This window comes from Haliotis asinina, chromosome 7, assembly GCF_037392515.1.
Source record: "Haliotis asinina isolate JCU_RB_2024 chromosome 7, JCU_Hal_asi_v2, whole genome shotgun sequence".
Lineage (NCBI taxonomy): Eukaryota > Metazoa > Mollusca > Gastropoda > Lepetellida > Haliotidae > Haliotis > Haliotis asinina.
The window spans coordinates 10,488,117-10,514,335 of record NC_090286.1 but is presented as its reverse complement, the minus strand read 5'-3'; the positions used below and the strand labels follow the sequence as shown (position 1 = coordinate 10,514,335).

The following is a 26,219-nucleotide window of genomic DNA, read 5'->3' as shown; positions in this document are numbered from 1 at the left end:
TGAAGGCAAGAAAGAGAGTCTGAATAGATTATATAGTGTTTATGTTTAGGGTGTCTTTGAAGATATTTAAGAGCCGTTAGTATGGCATTAGCTTCAGCTGTAAAAATAGAACTGTTGTCTGGTAATCTAGAAGATATTGTTCTGGATCCAATGACAGTGGCACAAGCCACTGCGCCACCGTCCTTGGAACCATCTGTAAATAAGGATTTATAATTGCTATATTTATGTTTTAATTGATTATATTCTTGTTTATATTGTAATTCATTCGTTTCTGATTTTCTAAACGAAGTTAATGTTAGGTCGACCTGTGGCCTAACTATCTGCCAAGGAGGAGAAGAAAGAAGACGGGAGGGAGCTATGTTTTCCAGCTCAATGCCGGCAGAGGAAACAAAGGGTTTAATTCTATGTCCTAGAGGAGGGACAAGCGAAGATTTCTTGTTGTATAAATCCCCATAAAGGGGATTGAAAACACAGTTATAGGCAGGATTAGATTCATCAGAGTATAACTTAGTAATGTACTGTAAAGCTAACTTTATACGCCGCTGCTCAAGAGATGGCTCATCAGCCTCAACGTGGAGACTGTCAATAGGTGAAGTTCTGAAGGACCCAAGACAAAGTCTTAGGCCTTGGTGGTGGACAGAATCAAGAAGTTTAAGGTTGCTTTTGCAGGCTCCACCATATACGATGGAGCCATAATCAAGTTTTGAACGGACGAGTGATCGATATAGGTGTAAGAGGGTTGCTTGATCCCCTCCCCACTTTGAGTTGGAAACAACTTTCAACAAGTCAAGAGCCTTCAGGCATTTAGTTTTAAGGAACTTAATATGAGGCAGAAATGTTAAATGGGAGTCAAAGATTAGGCCCAAGAACTTGGCCTCCTTAACAACTCTGATGGGAGTGCCATCTAAAGATAATTCTGGGTCCTTATGTGGCTTATATTTTCTACAAAAATGTATACAATTAGTTTTGGATTTAGAAAACTTAAAGCCGTTTTCAAGACACCATTTATTTATTTTGTTTAAACACAACTGCAGTTGCCGCTCAATGGTATGCATATTTTTACCACGGCAAGAAATATTAAAATCATCCACAAACAACGATCCATCAATTGAATCGTTTAAAACTTTAGATAAACTGTTTATCTTTATACTAAAAAGTGTGACAGACAAAATACTGCCTTGTGGAACACCCTGATCCTGATTGTAAGGATCAGACAGGGTAGAACCCACACGGACTTGAAATTGTCTGTTATTTAAAAAGTTGGCTATGAATTCAGGCAAACGACCTCGCAAACCGAAATCATGTAAATCTCTCAGAATGCCATATTTCCATGTTGTGTCATATGCTTTTTCAAGATCAAAAAATATAGACACAGCGTGTTGTTTATTAATCAGGGCGTTTTTTACAAATGATTCCAAACGCACTAAGTGATCGACAGTACTTCTATTTTTACGGAAACCACACTGTATATCTGTTATAAGGTTATTGGTTTCCAAGTACCAAACAAGTCGATTATTTATCATGCGTTCCATGGTCTTGCAAACACAGCTAGTTAGTGAAATAGGTCTATAATTGGACGGATCCGTATGATCACGTCCAGGTTTAGGTATTGGTACTACTATGGCGTCACGCCATGAGGGAGGAAAGTTACCCGATGTCCAAATATTATCAAAAATATTTAGAAGAGTTTCGAGGCAGGATTCTGGTAAGTGCTTCAGGAGCTGATAATGTATGTTATCAGCTCCTGTAGCAGTATCATGAGCTTGATCAAGAGCAGTATGGAGTTCATGAATAGAAAATAGTTCATTATAATCTTCCCCATTATCTGAATTAAAATTAATAGTTTTCTTTTCTTGTTGTTTTTGATACTGTTGGAATTTAGGCACGTAATTAGAAGAGGAAGAGTGTTTAGCCAAAGTTTCACCCAGTTTATTTGCAATATCAGATTCCTCGGTAAGTAATTGATCTCCATGTTTAAGATGTTGGATACTAGATTTAGTACCTTTACCTTTAATTTTCCGGACCATGTTCCATACCTTGGACATGGGTGTCCGAGAATTTATTTTGGATACATAATTTTGCCAAGATTGACGTTTATTCTGTTTAAAAGTACGTCGCGCTTTAGCATTTAAAATTTTGAATTTATTTAAATTATGCGCCATAGGATGGCGACGGAAATAATGTTCTGCTTTTTTCCTTGCCTTCCTAGCTTGTTTGCACTCATCGTTGAACCATGGTTTTCTTATGTGTGGAACTGCAGAGGACTTTGGTATACACTCATCAGCTATGTAATTCAATTCATCAGAAAAAGATTTAATAGCATCGGGAACGTCAATGAAACGTTCAGGTTTAAGTTTGTCAGCACACAGTGTTTCATGTAAAGCCCAGTTAGCCTTTTTAAAATTCCGCCTTGATGATGGAGGAACATCAGATGGAGTTACAGCTTTTAATATAGTAGGAAAATGGTCACTTCCACACAGGTCATCGTGGACTGACCACTCAAATTCATTAAGGAAGCTGGAGTCAGTTATTGACAGGTCAAGGGCTGAATATGTTCCTGTTCCAGGATGTAAATATGTATATGCACCATCATTGTATATACATAAATTATTATTTGAAATAAAATCTTCAATAATTTTACCTTTACTGTTTGTGGTCGCACTCCTCCAGAGCGGGTTGTGGCCATTAAGATCGCCCATGAGTACACATGGTTTGGGAAGTTCATCATAGAGAGTTTGAAGATCAGCCAGAATAAGAGTTGATGATGGCGGAATGTACAATGAACACAGAGTAAGTGTAATGTTCAACGTAAGTCGTACTGCAACTGCCTGAAGGTTTGTTGTGAGTTTCACATGACTGTGGATAACGCCATTTCTGACAAGAATGGATGATCCTCCAGTGGCCCTATTATCACCAGGAGAATAATAATGATATGCGCTGAACTGACGTTTAAAGAATCTGTCTGCTTCAGATGCGTTTCTTGTAAGCAGATTGCTGACGGTTGAAGGTCTTGGTCTAATAGATGTAGCTCATGCAAATTATTTTAAGGCCTCTGCAGTTCCACTGTAAAATGTTCGAAGAAACTATTTCTTTGGGGGGTTTATTGGGGATCTACCCCTTCACTTTCGAGAGGGTGACAGACTATGTGCCCTGTGCTGGATGTTTTCGGACACGTCCATGGCTTCAAGGGATTCAAACCTATTGTATATCTGGATCTTATCTTCTGCACCTTTAGAGGCTCTGCCACTCTGAGTTTTCTTACAAGTATCATTGTTTGGTTTCACTTTGGTTTTTGAAACCTGTTTCCCATAATTTCCAATAGAGAGTGTTGGGGTAGACTGTGATGATGATTTATCCTTTGACACTGACCGAGATTGAACTTCATTTGTGACTGGTGTTTTTGATTGTGATTCGATGGTTTGTGTTGACTGGTGAGGTGAGTATACCTCAGGTGTATCAGTGTCAACCCATGTCAAATCGGTTTGGCATGATGTGGAAAAGGTGGACATAGGTACAGTTGCTTTTTGACTCGTTCCAGCGGATACTCGAGTAACTGAGGCATATGACTGATTTGGTTCTGGGGTCTGAACAGCAAGCTTTTTGGCATCAGCAAAATTATATTTCTGGTGAATTTAATTTTGTTTATTTCCATCTGTTGTTTCCATAATGGACAGTCTTTAGAAAAAGCTGAATAAGTGCCAGAGCAGTTTGTACATTTTTTGAAGTTACTATCACAATCTTCAGTCACGTGAGTTTTTTCACCGCAGTGAGCACATGTTATGGAATTTGTGCAGCTATTGACACCATGTCCATACTTTTTACATTTAAAACACCTCAGAGGGTTTGGAATATAAATGTCAACGTTGATATTGCAATATCCTGCTTTAATTGATGCTGGAGCAGTTGGCGAAGAAAAATGGAATAAATAGGTATTTTTTGGTCTATTTTCAGAATTTTTCCGGGTCATGAATCGTTTCACAAAAGTTGCTCCTTGGTCCTTCATTTCCGAGGCAATGTCCAGTTCATTCATATCGGCAAACAGTTGGTCCCGGTCTCGCACGATGCCTTTACTTGAGTTCAAAGTTCTATGCGGAGTAACTGATACCGGTATTCCAACGAATAACTCGGTGGACATCAAATTTGTTGCCTGCTGTTTTCTACTACATTCTATGAGCAGAGAGCCTGTGCGTAACCTTTTTATGTTAGAAACTTCACCAGCAATACCATGCACACCTTTTGATACCGCAAAAGGATTGAGTTTTAGAGGTGATTTGTCAAGTGTCTCGATCACGAGAAATCGTGGCCAATATTCATTTGAGTTTGAAGGTCGTCGATCATCATCATCACTGTCCAGTTGACGCTTGTTTCGTTTTAGGGTTTTTTTTGTATTCCATAGTAGGTGTATAAGTTTCATCATCCGATCTCCCCACCCACCACAGAGTATCACAAGGACAATGCTAAAAACAAGCGGGTCTCCAGCTTGCAGCACCAAGGATACCCGGATGATATACTCCAGTAGAAGAATTATAAATAATTAAACTACCAGATTGGCCCATGAGCCATCGCCTTCTGGCATAAGACTCTAGGCAAAGTTCGTATTAGAATTCACAATCAAACACTTAAAGATCACAAGTAGTGCCAAAGCCAAAACTCAAAACAATTTCAAATCAAATTTGTACAATGACACATATACAGTCTATGCACAGGGCTTGGCATGACCAGCCGATTGGTTGAATCGGGCCCATTCAACCACCCGTCTAGGTGAAGTAAGGGCCAAAGTGGTGTGTTGGGCAATGGAACGCAGTTAAAAGTCCAAATGCCCTCAACCACCAGGATCCCGTCCTCCAGCGACAAGGGACGCAACCCACGGCAAACAGGTTGCCCAACTTAGTCGCCTCTTACGACAAGCAATGGGGTGCTGTGGACACATTCTGCCCCGGATCCACACGGGAGAAGAGCACTTAGCGTTACCCAGCACCCACCACGAGGAGGTGGCTCTTCACGGGTGCCAAAACAACTAGGACATCACAGAAAAGAATGTAAAACTAGTAACTATGCCTAAAACAATTTATCTATAGAGGACAATACAATATAAAACTGGGCTATAGATTGCTAACAACTATTTTACAAAGACATGCTAGACATGGTCATATCACCTGCCGATACTCAAGACTATCGTGACATTCACAGGGTTGGTTACCTTGAATTGTCCTGGTATATTTACATTACCTGAAGTATGTAAATAACTTCAGCAATGAAATCTCTTCCTGCTGTTAGTATCAGGGTGACAGTGTGAAACGTATGAGAGGAGCTGTATTCCGCCTCCTCTGGGAGTTTAACATAAATCAGTGACAGTGTATATCTAATCATCGCAAAGTACAATCGCCAGTGGCTGAAGGGATGGTGTAAATGCAACTAGGGTCCAAACAGGTGAACAAAAGTAATGTAAGTCCCGATGGTCCCTAGTACGGTGATCTACTTTTAGTTGTTGTAGACCTATTGTTATGTTATGTTTTGCCCAAATTCATCTGTTAGTTTTAACTTCACATGCTGGTTTCATGTTCAAACTGTGATAATCTAGTTGTTTTATTGTCCTTTGACAACAGGTTTACAAATACATATTCTTTGTAATCTCCAAATTTGTTCTCGTCACGACATGGCCTATGAAATACGGCCTACGTTGACGTTAAAAATAAACTCACTGAAAATACTAAGCACATGCACATGCAACCAAAATATCAAACATAATTAAAACACATTTATCACTTATTCATGACATATAATATACATTGCTACTTTTAAAGCAATCGCGTACAATCGCAATTCAAAAGTGCAATATGTTGTACTTGGGCTTATTTCCCCCGAACGGAAGCCCTCGGGAGACCGAACCCAGTCGTAGCGGGTGGATCTGCACTCAAGTGTAACGACGGCTTCCGATGGGCTGTTTCATTTGCTTACATGCTGAGGGTTCATTGTGTGTACAGAAAGATGATCTGCTTGAAGGGCATTTTAGAAATATGGCGAGTCACAAGAAAGTAAGATTCTTTATGGATAACAACTTTTTTTGTGTACTTGATGCGTCATTTCAGTATGGGTTCATATACTGTTGTCAAACAAAAAATCATATACACTAAAAGAAGTTGTTATGCATGAAGAATGTATATAGAGATGTTAGGTTTTGAAAATACATGTTCTTTGAATTTGCGCTCGATCCCATCAAAAATCATCTCAGTAGAGATGGCAAACTACTGCATGGCTGGAATCTATCATTCGTCCAAGTACAGAGCAGGACTTGAAACTGGAAAAGTGTTTGCACTCATCCGGAAACAAAATGAATGTAGTTTGTTTGCAACCCAAAGACATAAGAATAGGTCATGTGTATCACACCTGCCTAATTACATAATATGGCAGAGACGGGACTCGGGTGCACAAGTCATAAATCAATTCATTTTGTTCATGTCGTATAGTCTGATGGGTGTTAAGTTCAAATTGCACGTGGTCAATGATTGAAGCTGTGTACTGCATGTTGTCTTTAGCAGACAGGCAGACAGACATATAGGTGTGGATAAACCAGACACTGAGCTTTCTCTGAGACAGAGACTGCTTACCACAATCAACAAGGTTTGTTTCAAGTAACGAGTAGATTATTTACTTGTTTGTGTACACAACCAAGATTAGACTACTGCTCACAACCTATGTGCATGCATACTGTTTCAAGCTCCGAGAACCTATTCACTGCGCATGCGTTATGGACGCAGCGCAGCACAACTGTTGAAACCAGTTTGCCCCCAGCGCTGGGGGGAATTTAGTAAAACGTTTGATCTCCGATTTTGCGGGCTTGTTTTTCATCGCGTTTTTTTCAACTTTGTAGGTTGAATTTGGGCATTTTTTATGATTTGTTTTGGTAAGTGCATACCGAAAGGTACGGTACAAGAATCTGCAAAGTTGTGTATTATGTTATGTGACCTTTAAGTATGGACCACGATACAGAAATCGTCCGGCCACGCATGTAATCATCCAAATAATCCACCTTGACCTCGCGATCCGTCGCCACAATTGATCAGAACTTGAATCCCCACTATGATATTTATACATGAACTGTTGGATATAACTTGTCGACTGAGAGGCATTTGTGTAACAGATGTTACCACATTCATCTTCTTTGTAGACAATGTAGCATTGTTGCTTGTCATTGATTTAGTGTTGTCCATTTGTTACAACGAAACAGCATACACTGGCCTTGATAATACGTTCGCGTTTGAAATACACGGATATGATTGAATAGGCCCAAGTGAGTTGATCTTGCTAACTCGAACTACTTGAAACCATCTATGCGTATCATGAACGTTCGACTAATCCGACTCTACTTTAATACCTGTCCTAGCGATGTGAAATCAAGCGCTCCACATCGTGCACGCTATGCAAATAGGATACTTTATGCATATTTGGTATATTCATATGCACCGTTCAGTTCGACTTGTCAAGACGACTTAAACATACTTCCAGCTCTTAACTACCGGACATTCAACACATCTGCTTTAACACATTCAGGTTACTGAGAGATACTGACCAGTAGAAGTTTTTTCTTTGGGTTCAATACTGTCTAATAAGATCGATCTTATTAGAGCAAACGAGTTAACCTGTTAAGTCAATGTGGTCATATAAACGAAAGTCGAGTTTGAATAAAACGAACACTATGTACATGTTTGTTGACAATCAAGAGATTGACCTCGTGTTGTATGACATGTAGAGGTCACTGAAGACCAGTTCCTCACTGCTCACCGTGCATAAGCATCTTTGGACAAGGAATATAGGTTGTGTTCTCGTCTGTAGCTACCTGGGTCATGACATGCTCGATGTGCACTTTATCACAGCTCCTTGCAACGTCTATCCTGGTTTGATATAATTTCCTTTGCTTTGCATGCTTGGGTTCACCTTGACACAGGTGTATGAATAGGTTTGTTAACGATAACAGTTGCTACTCGTCATAGCGTTCATTGTTAGAGGCAAATAAAAGACCAATACAGAACGTCAGCATTGTGTGAGAAGCATGTTGTTGTGAACTCTGACCTTGAAAAACCGTCCCGTTGAACAGGTTCGTAATCCAGATCAACTTCCTGGTTTGTGCGTCAGTGTTTGGCAATGGCTGTGGGTGATGGCTTTGTGATTTTACTTGCCAGTTTCAGCCTCGTTTCAGGTATGTATTTTCGTAGTATACATGCTTCTGCGCCAACACAGGGTTTCATGGATCTGTTAGTATTTCTAAACTGTTCAGAACCCTGACGTGATTTAAGAGTACCTACACAGAACGGAACAGACAACATTGGTGTTGATCAGTCGGTACCTGACTGTTACTGCACATCATGTCGGAAGATCATAGCACTAAACTGACCCTTCCACGATTCAGCATTAGAAGACTTCTCACATTTGTCATTGCACAAGTCGTGTCTGTCATAAGTCATTTGTCACCTGTCGATCATTGTTTAGGCTTGACGCATGTTACCACCCGATATTACTTCCCGTCTGAAGTAATCGCCAGCCTTGGTATTGTGTCGATGGCAGGCATATTAGAACTCCTGGGTATTAGAGAAAGCAAACGGCGATGAAGAGCTGGAAGCATTGCCATGATGTCACATTGATTTGTCTGCACAATGTGTCCCATAATGTTGGTTCATAAACCCGAGTGTGGCGGCTACGCTGGTTCGTAACTTGGTGTCAAATGTATGCTAATACAAGAAAATATTATACATTGTGACGGAAGCACTCAAGACAGCAGGCTCGTCTTGATTTATTCTTAGTATGAGGTAATAACTTTGGAGTTATCATTATTCCTGAATACAAATCTGGTCACTCTGTCATCACACTATCTCTCTCACATAACGTTAGCAGAGAAGGAGGTAAAGGATAATGGAAATACAATGCCTTGCTATTATACCATTATGAAGTTGAGTCTCATGTTCAGGGGATCGTTGCGAAACAAAAATTGAACACGCAGATGATGAACAAATCAACGACAATGTTGGTCCAATGACTTGGACCTTAAAGATCTCTAACGGTTTATTCTTATAGACATTACTTCTGAAAATACAAGGATTTTCATCTTTGATAGGAAATGGATAAATGTGACAAAATGTAACAAAATATGAATGAACAGATAGATACTTGGAGACAACTCAAGACTTATATGAGAGTTTGAAAATATGAAAGAGGAAAGTAGGGGACACTTTTTTTATAGGAACATGACTTATGTGGTATGAAGGAGTACAACCATAAAATTAATTTTGCAACTTGGAGAACAGAGATTATACACATAAAATAATCAATAAATTGATAAATAGTAATAACTCTGGACGGAATATAAATAAGAAATGAGCTAAACATTTTTTTTATCAGACATTAAATACAAAGCAAACTGAAACTGACCACCAAGTGTCTCAAAACCTGCTAGACACTGTTGATTTCTAAATGAAAAAAATATATCATTTACATTAACAACATTAACTAACAAAACTTAACAATGACTCGTTTCTAAATACAGTTACGAAATTAGTGAAAATTGAAAAAAATATCATTGCAAATATGAATGTGAGAGCCAACACGTCCAGTAAGAAATGACAACCTTTAATAAATATGAATATACCATTTTCCATTAATTGTACTAATGACACATATTCAAAATGTTTTCTTCACTAGTATCATTATCATCACTACTACTCAGCGTGTTATTTACCACACTGTGGTTTCTGTACAATATGTTATGTAAAAGTATTATTTCATGATCTTTCATAGACATTAGTACACTTTCTTCTCTTGCATCAGTTTGTTCATCAGTATAGCTACCTTGTATGAACTGTATGAACTTGTACGTTCTTGTACGAACATGTAACCATGTACAGTCCCCGGTATGGTGATATACCTTCAGTTGTTGGTGATATATGTTGTCGGTGTTTTATATTGTATTGTCTTCTTTAATTCCTTTTTTTAGTTTTATATGCTAGTTTTATGTTCATATCTAGTGCTTTTATTGTCCTTCTATTACAGGTGTTTACGTTCACAATTTATTGATTTTAGTATTAGTATAGATTAAAATGTTCTCGTCACGATATGGCTGGAATGTTGCCGGTGGGACGTTAAATATTAACTCAGTGTAACCATATTTACCATATCGCTGTATCTGTTACTGTAACCCTGGGGTACTGAAATAAAAACTGAAAAGGCATGGGTCATCGGAGAAATGAAAGGGAAATACGAGAAACTTTCAAAGTTAGACATGGCCGATAAACCTCAGAGTTTGCCACGTACTTCATTGAACGGTACAAAATTAGTTTAAAAGTTAGTTTACTACATATTTATAGAGAACTTCAAACCAAAGTTGCTTATCTAAATCAATTCACCTAGATTTAGATATTTAAACTAAATGTGCTTACATCGCCAGCTTTGTTACTGTGTGGATGTCATTCATGACAGAAAACGTTGTCTGTGAATGAATGCATACAGAGTTAACGAAAACGAGAGCAACGTCAAAAGACCACTTCACTGAAAGGGTGATTGGGTTGCGTTTCATTTATAAATGTGGCAGGTTAAGAAAAAAAGCTATGTGTGCAAATGTTGACTCACTCACGGTCCCCCAAACCTATGCATACTGGCTGCGACACTTTATCTCAACAACGTATGTTTATAAACCCGTCTGTGGAGGTTGTGACAGTGAGTCCCGTAGGGGTTGATAATAAACCCGGGTGCGATGCGATGATAATGTGGCCCTATTACATTTAAATAACATAATATTTTTTTACTTATGGGTAGCCCACACAAGCATGGTTCAGCCATAAGTTTTTCCAAAACTGGAAACTGGTTCTCCAATAATTTCTTGTTCAAGTGAAAAGGATAATGATGTGTATCACATAATAGATCTCATCCTATCGAATATGACCTGTCAAGGTCCGGGGTAGAAGGAAGAGGCCTTCAGCAACCCATGCTTTCTACAAACAACGACTATGCTTGTCATAAGAAGCGACTAACGGCATAATTTAGTCGGGCTAGCTGATCGATGCTCATGCTGTTCATTACTGGATTGTTTCGTCCAGACTATTTACAGACCACCTCCACATAGCTGGAACATTGCCTCAATGCGGCTTAAAAGTAAACTCACTCACTCACTCCTCTCAAATATAACACACGGAGAAAATGTAAGATCAATTTTAGTTTTAATTACCTTATTTGTTAACACTATGTATTCCACTATGTATTGTATTGTCTTGGCGCTAAAGGTTGGTTGAAAAACATAATTTCTGACTCATTATTTTGCCTAGAGCCCTATGCCTGAAGGCGATGGCTCAAGGGCCAATCTGGTAGGATTTATCTTTTCAAGATTTTTCCTGCTTGAGTATACCCTCCTAGTATCCTTGGTGCCGTCTGCTGGAGACCCACTGACATAAGGCATCGTCCATGTAGACACTCCATGGTGGGTGGGGAGCTAGGAGGGTGAATCATATTTGCTATAACCATGGCACCCCCACAAAAAAAAAACGTTCACACGAATCGGATGATTCTTGTTCTTCTGATGATGATATTTTACTATCTCAAAACAAACTTGATCATTGGGCACGTTATCTTGTTATGTGTTCTCCTGATGGCAGTCCTCTCAAGTTAAATCCCTTTGCCATTGCAAAGGGCATTGAAGGATTAGCTGGTGACGTCAAAGAGATAAAAAAGCTTAGATCGGGACATTTACTATCGAATGCAAAAAACAAATCCAATCACATATCCTCCTTTCTGCAAATTCACTAGCTAACGTTCCTATTGAGGTTTCACCTCATAGAACTTTAAACACCTGTAAAGGCATTGTCCGCGATGTTGGTCAATGCCTCTCAGATATGAATGTGTGTGACATTCTTTCAGAGCTACATTCGCAAGGTGTTATTGATGTGAAACGTTTTACTCTCAGGAAAAACAATGAAATTAAAAATACTAACACTTATTTATTCACTTTCGGTGTTCCAACGCGTCCGGACTCGCTAAAAGCAGGTTATTGTCATCTAAGGGTCGATGCATTTATTCCAAATCCACTGAGATGTTACTGTTGTCAAAAGTATGGACACGGATCTAAATCATGCCGAAACCCAGCTGCTTGTCATCGATGTGGCGGAACATGTGAAAACAGTGCATTGTGTGACAAATCCCCTTCTTGTGTCAATTGTTCAGGCAATCATCCTTCTTCATCTAAAGACTGCCCAGTGTGGAAACAGCAATCCAAAATTTCACGCGTCAAATATGAACGCAATATCTCTTTCCAGGATGCAAAAAAGATTGTTCTTGCCCAAGAAACTCCAGGGCCATCCTATGCTGCTACTGTTTCCGCTTCTATTCCAGCTTCTAATACAGCCCCACGAACCATTTCAGTTAATACAGTGGGTTGCCAGACAGAATACACATGGACTGAATCCTCTGCTCCGTTATTACTGTCTACTAATGCTCAACATCATCTCAACGGACATCTGCGTCACAAACTGATCATCATTCAAATGAAAAGAAAACAAATCCAAATGTAAACTATTCCAAGCAAAAGCAACGTTCAGATCGTGTGCCCAAAGCACAGAAAAATAATGCTTTTCTCTTCAATAAGTTTGGCGTGCTAGAGGACATGGATGTATCCTCTCCTCAGAGCACCCGTTCCCGGAGTCATTCTCCGAAGAAGAAAGACCGTGAGCGATCTCCTATAACTCCACCTTAATGTCTAAAAGTACATTAGTTCAGTGGAACTGTAGAGGTCTTAGGAATAATTTCACTGATTTACAGCTCTTAATTCAAGATTTTAATCCATCGGCTATATGCTTACAAGAAACGTACTTCAAAGACACTGACAAGTTTGATGTCAGAGGCTATACTTCTTATAATGTCTTTTCACCTCATGGAGCTAAAGCCACTGGTGGTACATCAATCCTAATGAAACGAGGTGTCATCCATAGCCCTATCAACCTTACTACTCCTCTTCAAGCTGCTGCCGTCAGAGTAGCTTTACATATTGTTTTTACATTGTGTTCTCTTTATCTTCCACCGTCTTCATCTCTCCAACAATCTGAACTTCAAGCTCTCTATGACCAGCTCCCAAAGCCCTGCGTTATCATGGGGGATTTAAATGGACATAATCCACTTTGGGGTAGTTCTCAGAACAATACTAAGGGGAAGCTCCTCGAAGATTTCATTTCTAATAACAGCTTATGTGTATTTAATGATGGCTCCCAAACATATTTACATCCCGGTACTGGTACTTACTCTGCTCTTGATTTATCGATTACAGACGCACAACTGCTAAACGAATTTGACTGGTCCGTTCACGTGGACCTCTGTGGGAGCGATCACTTCCCTACCATTCTAAACCCTGTAACTCCTTCAGATGTCCCTCCCTCCACAAAATGGAATTTTAATAAGGCCAACTGGTCTTTATTTGAAATGCTTGCCATTAATAATTTAAAATCAGATGTGTTTATTGATGTCTCTGACCCTATACAATTATTTTCTGATGAGCTGAAAAAGATAGCCGATGAATGTATTCCTAAGTCCTCTATGAACCCACACATTCGAAAACCATGGTTTAATGCTACCTGCAAACAGGCCAGAAAGGCACGGAAGAAGGCCGAACATTATTTCCGTCGCCATCCCACAGTCCATAACTTGTACAAATTTAAACTTTTAAACGCAAAAGCACGGCGGACTTTTAAGCAAAATAAACGCCAATCTTGGCGAACATATATCTCTAAAATCAATGCACGTACCCCAATTTCGAAAGTGTGGAATATGATCCAGAAGATCAAGGGTAAGGGTTCTCAAGCTAGCATTCACCAGCTAAAAGACGGAAACCAGCTACTAACAAATAAATCCGATATTGCTAATAAGCTTGGTGAAACATTGGCCAAACATTCTTCTTCAACTAATTATGAACCTCAATTCCAAAAGTATCAAAAACAACAAGAAAAGAAATCTACCAATTTCACTTCCGATAATGGTGAAGATTATAATGAGGTATTTTCAATTAACGAACTCCATACTGCCCTTGACCAGGCTCATGATACTGACACAGGAGCTGATAACATACATTATCAACTCCTGAAGCACTTACCTGAATCATGTTTAGAGACGCTCTTACATATTTTTGATGACATTTGGACATCTGGATCATTTCCTTCATCATGGCGTGATGCTATTGTTGTTCCCACACCGAAACCTGGACGTGATCATACCAATCCATCGAATTATCGGCCAATTTCGCTAACAAGCTGCGTTTGTAAGACCATGGAGCGCATGATAAATAATCGACTTGTTTGGTACTTGGAAACCAATAACCTAATTACAGATATACAATGTGGTTTTCGTAAAAATAGAAGTACTGTCGATCATTTAGTGCACTTGGAATCTTTTGTCAAAAATGCCCTTATTAATAAACAACATGCAGTGTCGATCTTTTTCGATTTAGAAAAAGCTTACGACACGACATGGAAACATGGAATTTTAAAAGATTTACATGACTTTGGCTTACGAGGCCGTTTGCCTCAATGTATCTCCAACTTTTTAAATGACAGGCAATTTCAAGTCCGCGTGGGCTCTACCCTGTCTGATTATTACAGTCAGGATCAGGGTGTCCCGCAAGGTAGTATTTTGTCTGTCACATTGTTTAGTATAAAGATCAATAGTTTATCCAAGGTTTTAAATGATTCAATAGATGGATCACTCTTTGTGGATGATTTTAATATTTCTTGCCGCGGAAAAAGTATGCATACTATTGAGCGGCAACTGCAGATGTGTTTAAATAAAATAGATAAGTGGTGTCTTGAAAACGGCTTCAAATTTTCTAAATCAAAAACCAATTGTATACACTTTTGCCGTCAATACAAACCCCATAAAGATCCAGAACTGTTTTTAAGTGGCACCCCCATCAAAGTTGTCAAGGAAGCTAAGTTCTTAGGTCTCATTTTCGATTCACATTTGACGTTTCTGCCTCATATTAAATATCTAAAAGCAAAATGCCTGAAGGCACTTGATTTATTAAAGGTTGTTTCAAATTCAAAATGGGGAGGGGATCAAACTACCCTCCTTCACTTATATAGATCGTTGGTACGATCGAAACTTGATTATGGCTCGATCGTCTATGGTGGAGCCTGTCAGAGCAACCTAAAATTACTTGATTCCGTCCACCACCAGGGCCTAAGACTTTGTCTTGGGTCTTTTCGAACTTCTCCTGTTGACAGTCTGTACGTTGAGGCCGATGAACCTTCTCTTAACCACCGTCGTATAAAGAATATATTACCAAATTATTTTCTACTGAGTCAAATCCTGCATTTGACTGTGTCTTTAACCCTCTTTATGAGGATTTGTATAACAAAAAGTCTTCTCTTGTCCCGCCTCTTGGGCTCAGAATTAAGCCATTTATTGCTGCTGCTGGTATTGAGCTGGACAATATAGCTCCTTCGCCACTTCTTTCTTCTCCTCCATGGCAGTTGGTGAGACCACAAGTCGACCTAACATTGACCTCATTTAAAAAATCAGAAACCAATGGCTTACAATATGAACAAGAATATTATCAACTTAAAAACAAATATACCAATTACAAATTCATATTTACAGATGGATCCAAGGACGATGGCACAGTGGCTTGTGCCACTGTCATTGGATCCAGGACAATATCTTTTAGAATACCAGATAAAAGCTCTATTTTTACTGCAGAAGCAAACGCGATATTAACAGCTCTTAAGTATATTCAACGACATCCTAAACATAAACAGTATATAATCTATTCTGATTCTCTTTCTTGCCTTCAGGCTATAAAAAATGTGTCTTGTAAACATCCACTTTTAATTGAGATTATTGAATTGTATAATAATCTTGCTACTGGCCAATGCGACATCGTCTTTTGTTGGTTGCCCAGCCACGTAGGCATTTCTGGAAATACAATGGCCGATCTTGCTGCCAAGGCAGCACTCAACAAATCTATTACACCACTTCTTATCCCTTACTCTGATTTCAAAGCTTGCGTTAGAACTTACATCCGTGATCTGAGCAGAAGAAATGGGACACCCAAGTGGGAAGAAATAAAGTACACGCCATAAAACCGTATATTGGATATACCCACTTGGGTTGTCAGTCGAGATTTGAAGAGGTCATCATGCGACGATGTCGTATTGGCCACACAAGGTATACCCATGCGTACCTGTTGAAAGGTGAAGATCCTCCGTTTTGCATCCCTTCTGATGAGAGAGTTACAGTCAAGCATATCCTGCTTGACTGTGTTGAATTCTCCATCACAAGGGATAAATATTTCAATGTGAAAACACTTCATGATCTTTTTAACACGGTTAATTGTCCTTTAATCATTGGTTTTTTAAAAGAAATAGATTTTCTTGTTGAATTTTGATTAATATGTTCTGTATATAGTTGTATTTTAATGCTTGGCAGTTTATGTTAGTAACTTTGATTGTGGCTGTACCCTCGAAGGGGGTTGAAGTAGTGTAAAATTATTGTCCCCCGGAGAAGGTACGTAAGTCCCAATACTTTCCTTGTCAATTTAAATTTACCAATAGTTTTTAATTGTAGTATATTTGTTATTTTAATGTATGGCTAGCATTGTCCAAATTGCTAATGGCTGAAGGGATGGTGTAAATCCAGCTACGGTCCATACAGGAAGCTGAGGTACTGTAAGTCCCCATGGTCCCTAGTGTGGTGATCTACCTTCAGTTGTTGGCAATCTATAGCCCAATTTTACATTGTGATGTCCAAATTGGTTTGTATTGTTCTATTATTTTTTAGATTTCGACGCTAGTTTTATATTCTCAATGTGATAATCTAGTCATTTTACTGTCCTTCGTTGACAGGTTTTTACTATATGCACGTCTTCATTTCAATATGTAACATGTTCACGTCACAATATGGCTGCAATATTGCCGATGTGACGTTAAATATTAACTCACTGTCACTATCTAAACATCACATAGAGTTTATCATGGTCAACCTGTTTAGATCGTTTTACATGACCATATGACTGAGTGAGTCACTTCAAATTAACATTTCAGCCATATCGTGACGAGAACATGCTTTCGTTCTTTCAAAGGCATTTAGAAGTTGGAGAAATCAAACTAAAAGTGCTTTATGTTCAACTTATTTATTATATAAGGTCACAACGTTTCGAGACAGATTCTAGTCTCTTCTTCGGGTGAAGTGAGGGTAAACTAAAGGGTTGTAGTATATATACACATAACAGTAGACTGGTAACAATCTTTCCAGATGATAATTGACAAATTGAAGTACCTGAAAAATAAAACCAACGAAGTACTCATCACAGTTGTCAAACATACATTAAAAATTACTATTTCCATCTTTTTGAGCGACTGGGTAACATTTCGGCTTCCGTCGCCTCGAACATCGCGCACGGACACGATGTTTCAGGCTAAAATATTTGCATGAAGCATTATTGTCATTGGTCACAACCTACATCGATATGTCCACTTAATTCCATGATATACGTGCAGGTGGAGCTTTTTGCGTATCACGTTTAGGATAGTGTGATCTCATGCAAGACATTCGCCTAAATCTAAAAGTTTTCGTTTAGGTCGGTATCCGTTGCAGCAATATGGTTGGCTGTCTTAGGTCACGTGTACTATCTTGATAGCAGAATGTGGCAGGAAAGCGTCATTAGAAACCAGTCTTTATCCAATAAAATCGCTTCTTACAACTGTGAACCTACTCTTGGCAAGGGTACAGTGATCATGTAGAAGCCCAGAGCTTTTGAACGATACCCGTCATCAAATACATTGCCTCACATGGCACTCGTAAAAAAAATCCAAATCAGAGGTGTTTCCCGTTATTGCATAACGTTACACAGTCAAAAGCCATTGACATCAGCGACCATACATATTATTTTTAAATCTTTTTATTATAATTTTCCGATTACGTTAAAATGAAAATATCAGTGGATGAAGGTAAGGGGATACTATGACATGGTACAAATGGAGAAAAAAAATATCGCTGCCTGTTTTGCTCCCTTCGTGGTTTATCTGGCCATTATAAATATGTAAGCTTGACTTTTCATTAAATATTAACATATTTACGTCGTATTCTTTGAATAATATAATAAAAATACATTCCAGTTGCATAAACAGCATGATTATACCTTTCTAATTATGTGTGATATGTAGTAGTAATAATGATTTATGAACTGATACGGAAACAGTGAAAGAATCTGTACCGAAACGTCGCAATATCGTAATAGAGAAGTTGTTATCCATTAAGTTTGTCAAATCTTGTACTCCCAACTTCTAAAATGCCACTCAAAGAAGACATCCATCAAAGTTTTAAAGGAGGCCAAGTTCTTGAGTCTTATTTTTTATTCCCATTTGACATTTCTGCCACATATTGCCTGAAGGCGCTCGATTTGTGAAAGGTTGTCTCCAAGTCAAAGTGGGGAGTGGATCAAACTACTACTCCTTCACTTATATAGGTAACTGGTGCGATCTAAAGTTGACTATGGATCGATCGTATACAGCGGAGTTTGCAAAAGCAACCCGAAACTACGTGATTCTGTCCACCACCATTAGGTCTCTCAGGACTTCACCTGTTGACAGTCTTTACGTTGAGGCCACTGAACAATCTCATATAAAACGCGGTACAAAATTGTCTTTACAATACATAACCAAATTGTGCGCTAATGAATCTAACCGTGTCTATAATTGTGTTTTCAATCCACTTACTGAGGATTTATACAACAGGAAATCGCCTCAAGGGCACGGAATTAAACCATATCTTTCTTCGGCCTGCATTGAACTGGAACATATAGCTCCTTTCCGTCTTCTGTCTTCTCACTTGGTAATTGGTTAGGCCACAGGGTGACCTACCATTAACTACATTAAAAAAATCAGAAACAAATGACTTACAATTTAGACAAGAATATCATCAACTACAACAAACCCAAATATAACAATTACAAACCCTTATTTACAGACGAATGCAGGGACGTTGACGCCGTAGGTTGTACCACTGTCATTGGATCATTTATATGCAAGATTAGATTCGTTAGAGTATAGTTTTGTGATAGATTGTAAAGATAATTTTATACAACGTTGTGAAAGAGATGGTTCATCTGCATAGATGTCGAGAGGTTATAAAAGACAAAGTCTTAGACCTTGATGGTGGACAGAATCTAATCAAGATTAGAACGGACCAATGATCGATATAGATGGAGGAGGGTAGCTTGATCATCTTCCCATTTAGAGTTTGAAATCGCTTTCAGCAAGTCAAGTGCCTTCAGGCATTTAGTTTTAAGGGAGTTAATATGAGGCAGAAATGTTAAATGTGAGACAAAAATTAATCCCAAGAACTTGGCCTCCTTGACTACTTTGATGTACGAGCCATCTGCAGAGAGTTCAGGGTCTTTATGTGCTTTGTATTTACCACAAATACGCATGCACTTAGTTTTCGATTTAGAAAATCTAACGCCGTTTTCAAGAAACCACTTATTAATCTTGTTTAAATATAACTGCATTTCAATAGTAGGCCATATTTGTATCGCGACAGGAAATATTAAAATCATCCTCAAATAAGGATCCATCAACTGAATCATGTAAAACTTTTGGATAAACCGTCTTTATACTTAAAAGTGGGACAGACAAAATACTGCCTTGTGGAACACCCTGATCCTGATTGTAATGATCAGACGGACTTGATATTGTCTGTCTTCTGAAAAGTTGGTTGTAAATTCAGGCAAAGAGCCTTGCAGTCTGAAGTCATGTAAATCTCTTAAAATGCCATATTTCCACGTAGTGTCATATGCCTTTTCAAGATCAAAAACGATTGACAAGATTGCAAACAAGCTAGGAAGATTGTTGTTTTTGGTATTGTTAGAAATTAGGCACATAGCTAGAAGAGGAAGCAATATTCGCAATATCTGATTGATCAGTATGCACTTAATCTCCATGTTTCAGATGATGGACACTAGATTTAGCGCCTTTACCTTTGATTTTCTGTACCATGTTCCACACTTGAGACATTGGCGTTTGAGAATGTATTTTGCAGACATATTTTTTCCGAGAGTGGCGTTTATTCAGTTTTAAGGTTCGCCGCCCTTTGGCATGTAGAATGTTAAGATTGTTTAAATTGGCGCCAAAAATAATGTTCTACTTTTTTCCCCTGCCTTCCTAGTTTGTTTGCTTTCGTTGTTGAACCATGGTTTTCAAATGTGTGGAACAGCAGAGGACATTGGGATACACTCATCTGCTATGGAATTCAGTTGATCAGAAAAAGATTTGATAGCATCAGGAACGTCAATAAAATGTTCAGGTTTAAGTTTGTCAGCACATTGCATGGCATATAAAGGCCACTTAGCCTTTTAAAATTCTATCTGGATGATGGAAAGGGTATCACATCGGGTGACACGTTTAAGGTAGGAAAATGGTCTCTTCCACAAGGGTCATCATAGACTAGCCACTCAAATTCATTGAGTTAGCCTCAAGAACTTTACCTTTAGTGTTTGTGGTCGCATTCCACCCAGAGTGGATTGTGGCCATGCAGATCGCCAGTGCGTACACATGGTTTAGGGAGTTCATCATAGAGAGATTGAAGATCAGCCAGAATAAGAGCTGATGATGGCGGAATGTACAATAAACACAGAGTAAGTGTACTGTTCAATGTAAATCGCACTGCAACTGCCTGTGGGTTTGTTTTTAGTGTCGCATGGTTGTGGATAACGCAATTTCTGACAAGAATGGATGACCCTCCAGTGGCCCTATTACCAGCAGGAGACTACTAATGATTTACCCTGAACTGACGAACGTTTAAACTGTCTGTCTGCCTGAGATGCGTTTCTTGTAATCAGATTGGTGGGGGTTAAAATCTTGGTCCAGTAGATATAGCTCATGCAAATTGCTTTTAAGGCATCTGGAGTTTCATTGTATAATGCTCGAAGAAACTATTTCTCTTGGGGGTTACTTGACGATCTACCCCTTGATTTTCGTTACGGTGACGGACTATGTGCCCTCTGTTAGATGTTTTCAGACACTTCCATGGCTTCAAGAGATCCAAAGCTATTGTATGCCTGGACCTTGTCGTCTGCCACTGTGATATTTCTCAGAAGAATCATTGTTTGTTTCCACTTTGGCTTTTGAGAGATGTGGGGTAGACTGTGAGGATGATGTGTCTCTCGACGATAACCGAGATTGATCTTCAACTGTGACTGGTGTTTTTGATTGTGATTCAACAGTTTGCATTGACTTGTGTGGTGAGTATACCTCAGGTGTATCCGTGTCAACCCATGTCAAATCAATTTGGCATGATGTGGAAACAGTGGACATAGGTACATTTTCTTTTTTATTCGTTCCAGTGGATGCTTGAGTAACTGAGGCATATGACTCCCTTGGTTCTGGAGTCTGAACAAGATTTTTCTGCATCGGCAAAACTAATATTTCTTGTGATGTGAATTTTATTTATCTCCATTAGTTGTTTCCATAATGGACAGTCTTTAGAAAAAGATGAATGAGTGCCCGAGCAGTTTGTGCAGATTCTAAAGTTACTATCACAATTTTCAGTTACATGATTTTTTCACCGCAGTGAGTGCATGTTACGGAATTTGTGCAGCTATTGACACCATGTCCATACTTTGGACACAGAAATCCATCTATTGAATAATTTAAAGCCACGGATATGGATCTTCATGATAAATGTGTGACAGATGAAATTCTGTCTTGTGGGACATCCTGATCCTGATTATAATGATCAGGCAAGGCTGAACCCACTCGGACTTGAAACTGTCTGTCCTTTAACAACTGGGATATATAAAGAGGTAAACGGCATCTCAAACCAAAATCATGTAAATCCTTTAAATACCATGCTTCCATGTGGTATCCTATGCTTTCACAAGATCAAACAATATTGATACGAGATGTTATTATATGATTTTTCTTATTCTAAACGTAACAAATGATCGATGGTACTACAATTTTTCCTGAAGCCTCATTGATTATTTGTAATACGGTTATTGGTTTCAAGACACCATGTTAATCTATTATTTACCATTAGTTCCATGGTTTTTCAGACACAATAGGTTATATATATTTAAAGGGGTTGCCAAACATGATTGAAGTAAATACTTCAGTAGCTGACAGTGTATATTATCATGCCCCGTTGCTGTATCATGAGCCTACTCAAGGGCAGTTCATAGTTGATAATTAATTGTAGTCTTCTTCACTGTCTGATCTAAAATTAATTTGTTACTTTTCCTGTTGTTTCTGCTGCTTCTGAAACCCAGGGACATAGTTGGATGAAGAGCGAGTTTTACCAAAATTATTGGCAATGTCACCCTTATCTGTTAATAATTTATCATCGTCCTTCAAATGTCGAGGCACCCGTGGCGAACCACCTCCTCGTGGTGGGTGCTGGGTAACGCCAAGAGCTCGCCAACACCCCTGTAGTGAACTCGGGGGAATATTTGGTCCACCAACCCGTTTGCCTTGGGTTGCGGCCCTGTGTCGGTGGAGGAGGGGATCCTGGTGGTTGAGGGCAATAGGGGCCTGCAACCGTGGATTATGTAATTGCACAAAATTGATTTTGTATTGTTTCCATTTTAGTCTTGGCGTTTCACTCATATAACACTTGTAGATTTGAAAAGTGATGTTATTAACTTTGCCTAGAGTCTAATGCCCAGAAGGCGGTGGCTCATGGGCCAGTCTGGTAGATCGACTAATTTTCTATTATTCTTCTGCTGGAGTATACCATTTCAGTATCCCCGGTGCTGCCAGTCGGAGACCCACTGGTGTATAGCATTGTCCATGTGATACTCGGTGGAGGGTGGAGGGCTGAGATGGTGAACTTTCTATTATTAACCATGGCACAACCCAAAAAACATAAACGAGCACTAAATGAGTGTTTGTTCTCTGATGAGGAAAATATCACAAACATACAACCAGATACATGGAGTAGATTTTTGGTTGAACCTTCAACTGATGGTGAACCACTAAAGCTAAATCCGTTTGCCACATCAAAAGCAATTTATGGACTTGCTCGTGATGTCCAAGCTGTTAGAAAAATTACATCAGGGTTTCTCTTCATAGAGTGTAAAACAGCAAAACAATCAGCTACCCTCATAGCCACAAAACAGCTTGCAAATACTGAAGTTTCAGTTTCTCCTCACAAGTCCTTGAACAGCAGCAAGGGCATCTTGAGGGACAGAGACCGCTGGCTTGCCCCCATGAGTGAAAAGGAAATAGTTACTGAACTGCCAAACCAAGGAGTCACTCATGTTAAAAGATTCACGTTTAAGAAAAAATGGGGAAACTTTAAATACAAACAAATTATTTCTTTTTCTCAACCGACACACCCAAAGTACATAAAGGCTGGATAGTGCAACATCGAAGTGGAACACTATATTTCAAACCCACTTCTTTGTTACGGTGTCAAACGTTTGGTCACGGTGCCCAATCCTGCAGAAATCGTGCAACATGCTATAGATGTGGTAAAGATGATCACGATGGTTCTGACTGTTTCAAAATGTGTCAATTGTCTTGGAAACGTGAAATTGTCAAAATCGAAATCCAAAAGAATGTCACATATCATGAGGCAAAACGTTTAGTTAATGTAGCCTCCTCTCAGTCATCATGTGTACCATATTCAGCATTTCTTGCTCGCCCCAATACTAAGTCTGTTCTGTCAACTGCATGTCAGACACATATCACCTGGGTTAAAGCTGACAAACACACTTTAATTGCATCAGATTTTACTGTTGTTAAACACCAAGCAACATCAGCTTGCCAGGCTGAATCACAAACAATATCTCCTGTTGTGAAAAATCCTTGTCAAAAATTGGATTACAGACAAAAATCTCATCGAGTTCAAAAGGGATCACGTGATCCTGTACAAATCTATAACAAGTTTCAACTTTTAGAAGACATGGACGTCTCTTCTCATCCACGTGCGCGAAATAGAAGCAGTTCGCCTCGGAAGAGGAAAAGTAGGTCCCCAGTACTACCACCTGCTATAAATTGAACAATAACTCCTTAATCCAATGGAATTGCAGAGGACTTAGGACCAATGTTAATGAAGTACAATTACTAGCACAGGATTTTATACCATCAGCATTTAGTTTTCAAGAAACGTACTTGAAGCAAACAGATCAGTCCGAATTGCGTAAATATCAGTCTTATCATTCTTTTTCACCTTCTGGTGACAAAGCCACTGGTAGATATTCCATACTGGTGAGACATGGTATTATTCATAGCCCTGTTCCTCTTAAAACCAATCATCAGGCTGTTGCCGTTCGTCTTAACTTACATATAACCCTTACTCTTTGTTCCTCGTATATCCCCCCTTCTTCCATTCTCCATGGGCACCCGTGACGAGCCACCTCCCCGTGGTGGGTGCTGGGTAATGCCAAGAGCTCGCCGACACCCCCGTAGTGAACCCGGGGGATATTTGGTCCACCAACCCGTTTGCCGTGAGTTGCGGCCCTGTGTCGGTGGAGGAGGGGATCCTGGTGGTTGAGGGCAATGGGAGCAAGACCAGTGTTCCTGTTGCTCAACACACCACTTCGGCCCTGACTTCACCTAGACGGGTGGTTGAATGGGCCCGATTCAACCAATCGGCTGGTCACGCCAAGCCCTGAGCATTACTGTATGTAATGTTACACAAAATTTTGAGAATCGCAAGATGTATATTATTAGGTCTTGGCCGATTTTTGGATCTTCTGCATTTCAAATTTTACTAATTCATATTTTTCCCTAGAGTCGTATGCCCAGAAGCCGGTGGCTCATGGGCCAATCTGGTGGAATTATTAATGTTTTAAGTGAGGGAGTGAGTTAACGTCACATCGGCAATATCTCAGCCATATCGTGACGAGAACATTTAATACTGAAATGAAATATTTGTATAGTAAAAACCTGTCAACGACGGACAGTAAAACAACTAGAATATCACAAATGCGATTAAAACTAGCATGGGAAGTTAAAACTTATATCACTACTCGGACAATACAATATAAAATCAGGGTATAGATTGCCAACAACTGAAGGTAGATCACCATACTAGGGACCATGGGGACTTACAGTACCTTTGCTACCTGCATGGACCCTAGTTGGATTTACATCGTCCCCTCAGCTGTTAGCAATTTAGACATATCTAGCCAAAAATTAAAAATACACATATGCTACGACTAAAGACAGTGGAAAGTCTAAATTTACTGTAATGTTTATGGACTTATGTACCCTCTCAGGAGAACAATAATTTTACGGTACTTCAACCCCCTTCGAGGATACAGCCACTAACAAGCAGTTACGAAATTAAACTTCCAATAATTAAAATACATCTATTTACAGAACAAATCATACAAAACTCAAAAAGAAAATCAATTTCTTTTAAAAAGCCAATAATTAAATGGGAACTGACGGTTGTAAAAAGATCTTTAACGTTTTTGACATTGAAATAGTGATCCCTTGTGATGGAGAATTCAACACAGTCTAGCAGAATATGCTTGACCGTGACTCTCTCATCACAAGGGATACCAAACGGAGGATCCTCACCTTTTAAAAGGTATGCATGAGTGTATCTAGTATGGCCAATACGACATCGTCTTAAAATAACCTCTTCAAATCTGGACTGACAGCCCAAGTAGGTGTAACCAATATAGGGTTTTATCGCTTGTAATTTATTTACACCCACTTGGGTGTCCCACTTCTTTTGCATCAGATCACGGATATAAGACCTAATGGTGGCTTTGTAATCACTGTAAGGAATAAGAAGTGGTGACACAGATTTGTTGAGTGCTGCTTTAGCAGCAAGGTCAGCCAATGTGTTACCAGAGATTCCAACATGGCTGGGTAACCAACAGAAGACGATGTCGCACTGGCCAGTAGCAACATTATTATACAATTCAATAATTTCAACTAAAAGTGGATGTTTACAAGAAATATTTTTAATAGCCTGAAGGCAAGAAAGAGAGTCGGAATATATTATATACTGTATATGTTTAGGATGTCTTTGAATATATTTAAGAGCCGTTAGTATGGCGTTAGCTTCAGCTGTGAAAATAGAACTGTTGTCTGGTAATCGAGAAGATATTGTTCTGGATCCAATGACAGTGGCACAAGCCACAGCGCCACCGTCCTTGGATCCATCCGTAAATAAGGGTTTATATGTGCTATATTTATGTTTTAATTGATTGTATTCTTGTTTGTATTGTAATTCATTAGTTTCTG

General features: G+C 39.1%; 1 protein-coding gene across 1 annotated transcript in view; it reads left to right on the top strand.

The window, feature by feature from the left end:
* Positions 1-8,112: 8,112 nt before the first annotated feature.
* The window catches only part of LOC137290327 (receptor-type tyrosine-protein phosphatase kappa-like), a 131,668-nt gene continuing 113,561 nt past the window's right edge, over positions 8,113-26,219 (top strand). Inside the window, exon 1 of the mRNA XM_067821170.1 lies at positions 8,113-8,197. Within this exon, the coding sequence (XP_067677271.1) occupies positions 8,143-8,197 (55 nt within the window). The 5' untranslated portion in view covers positions 8,113-8,142. The remainder of the gene's footprint in view (positions 8,198-26,219) is intronic.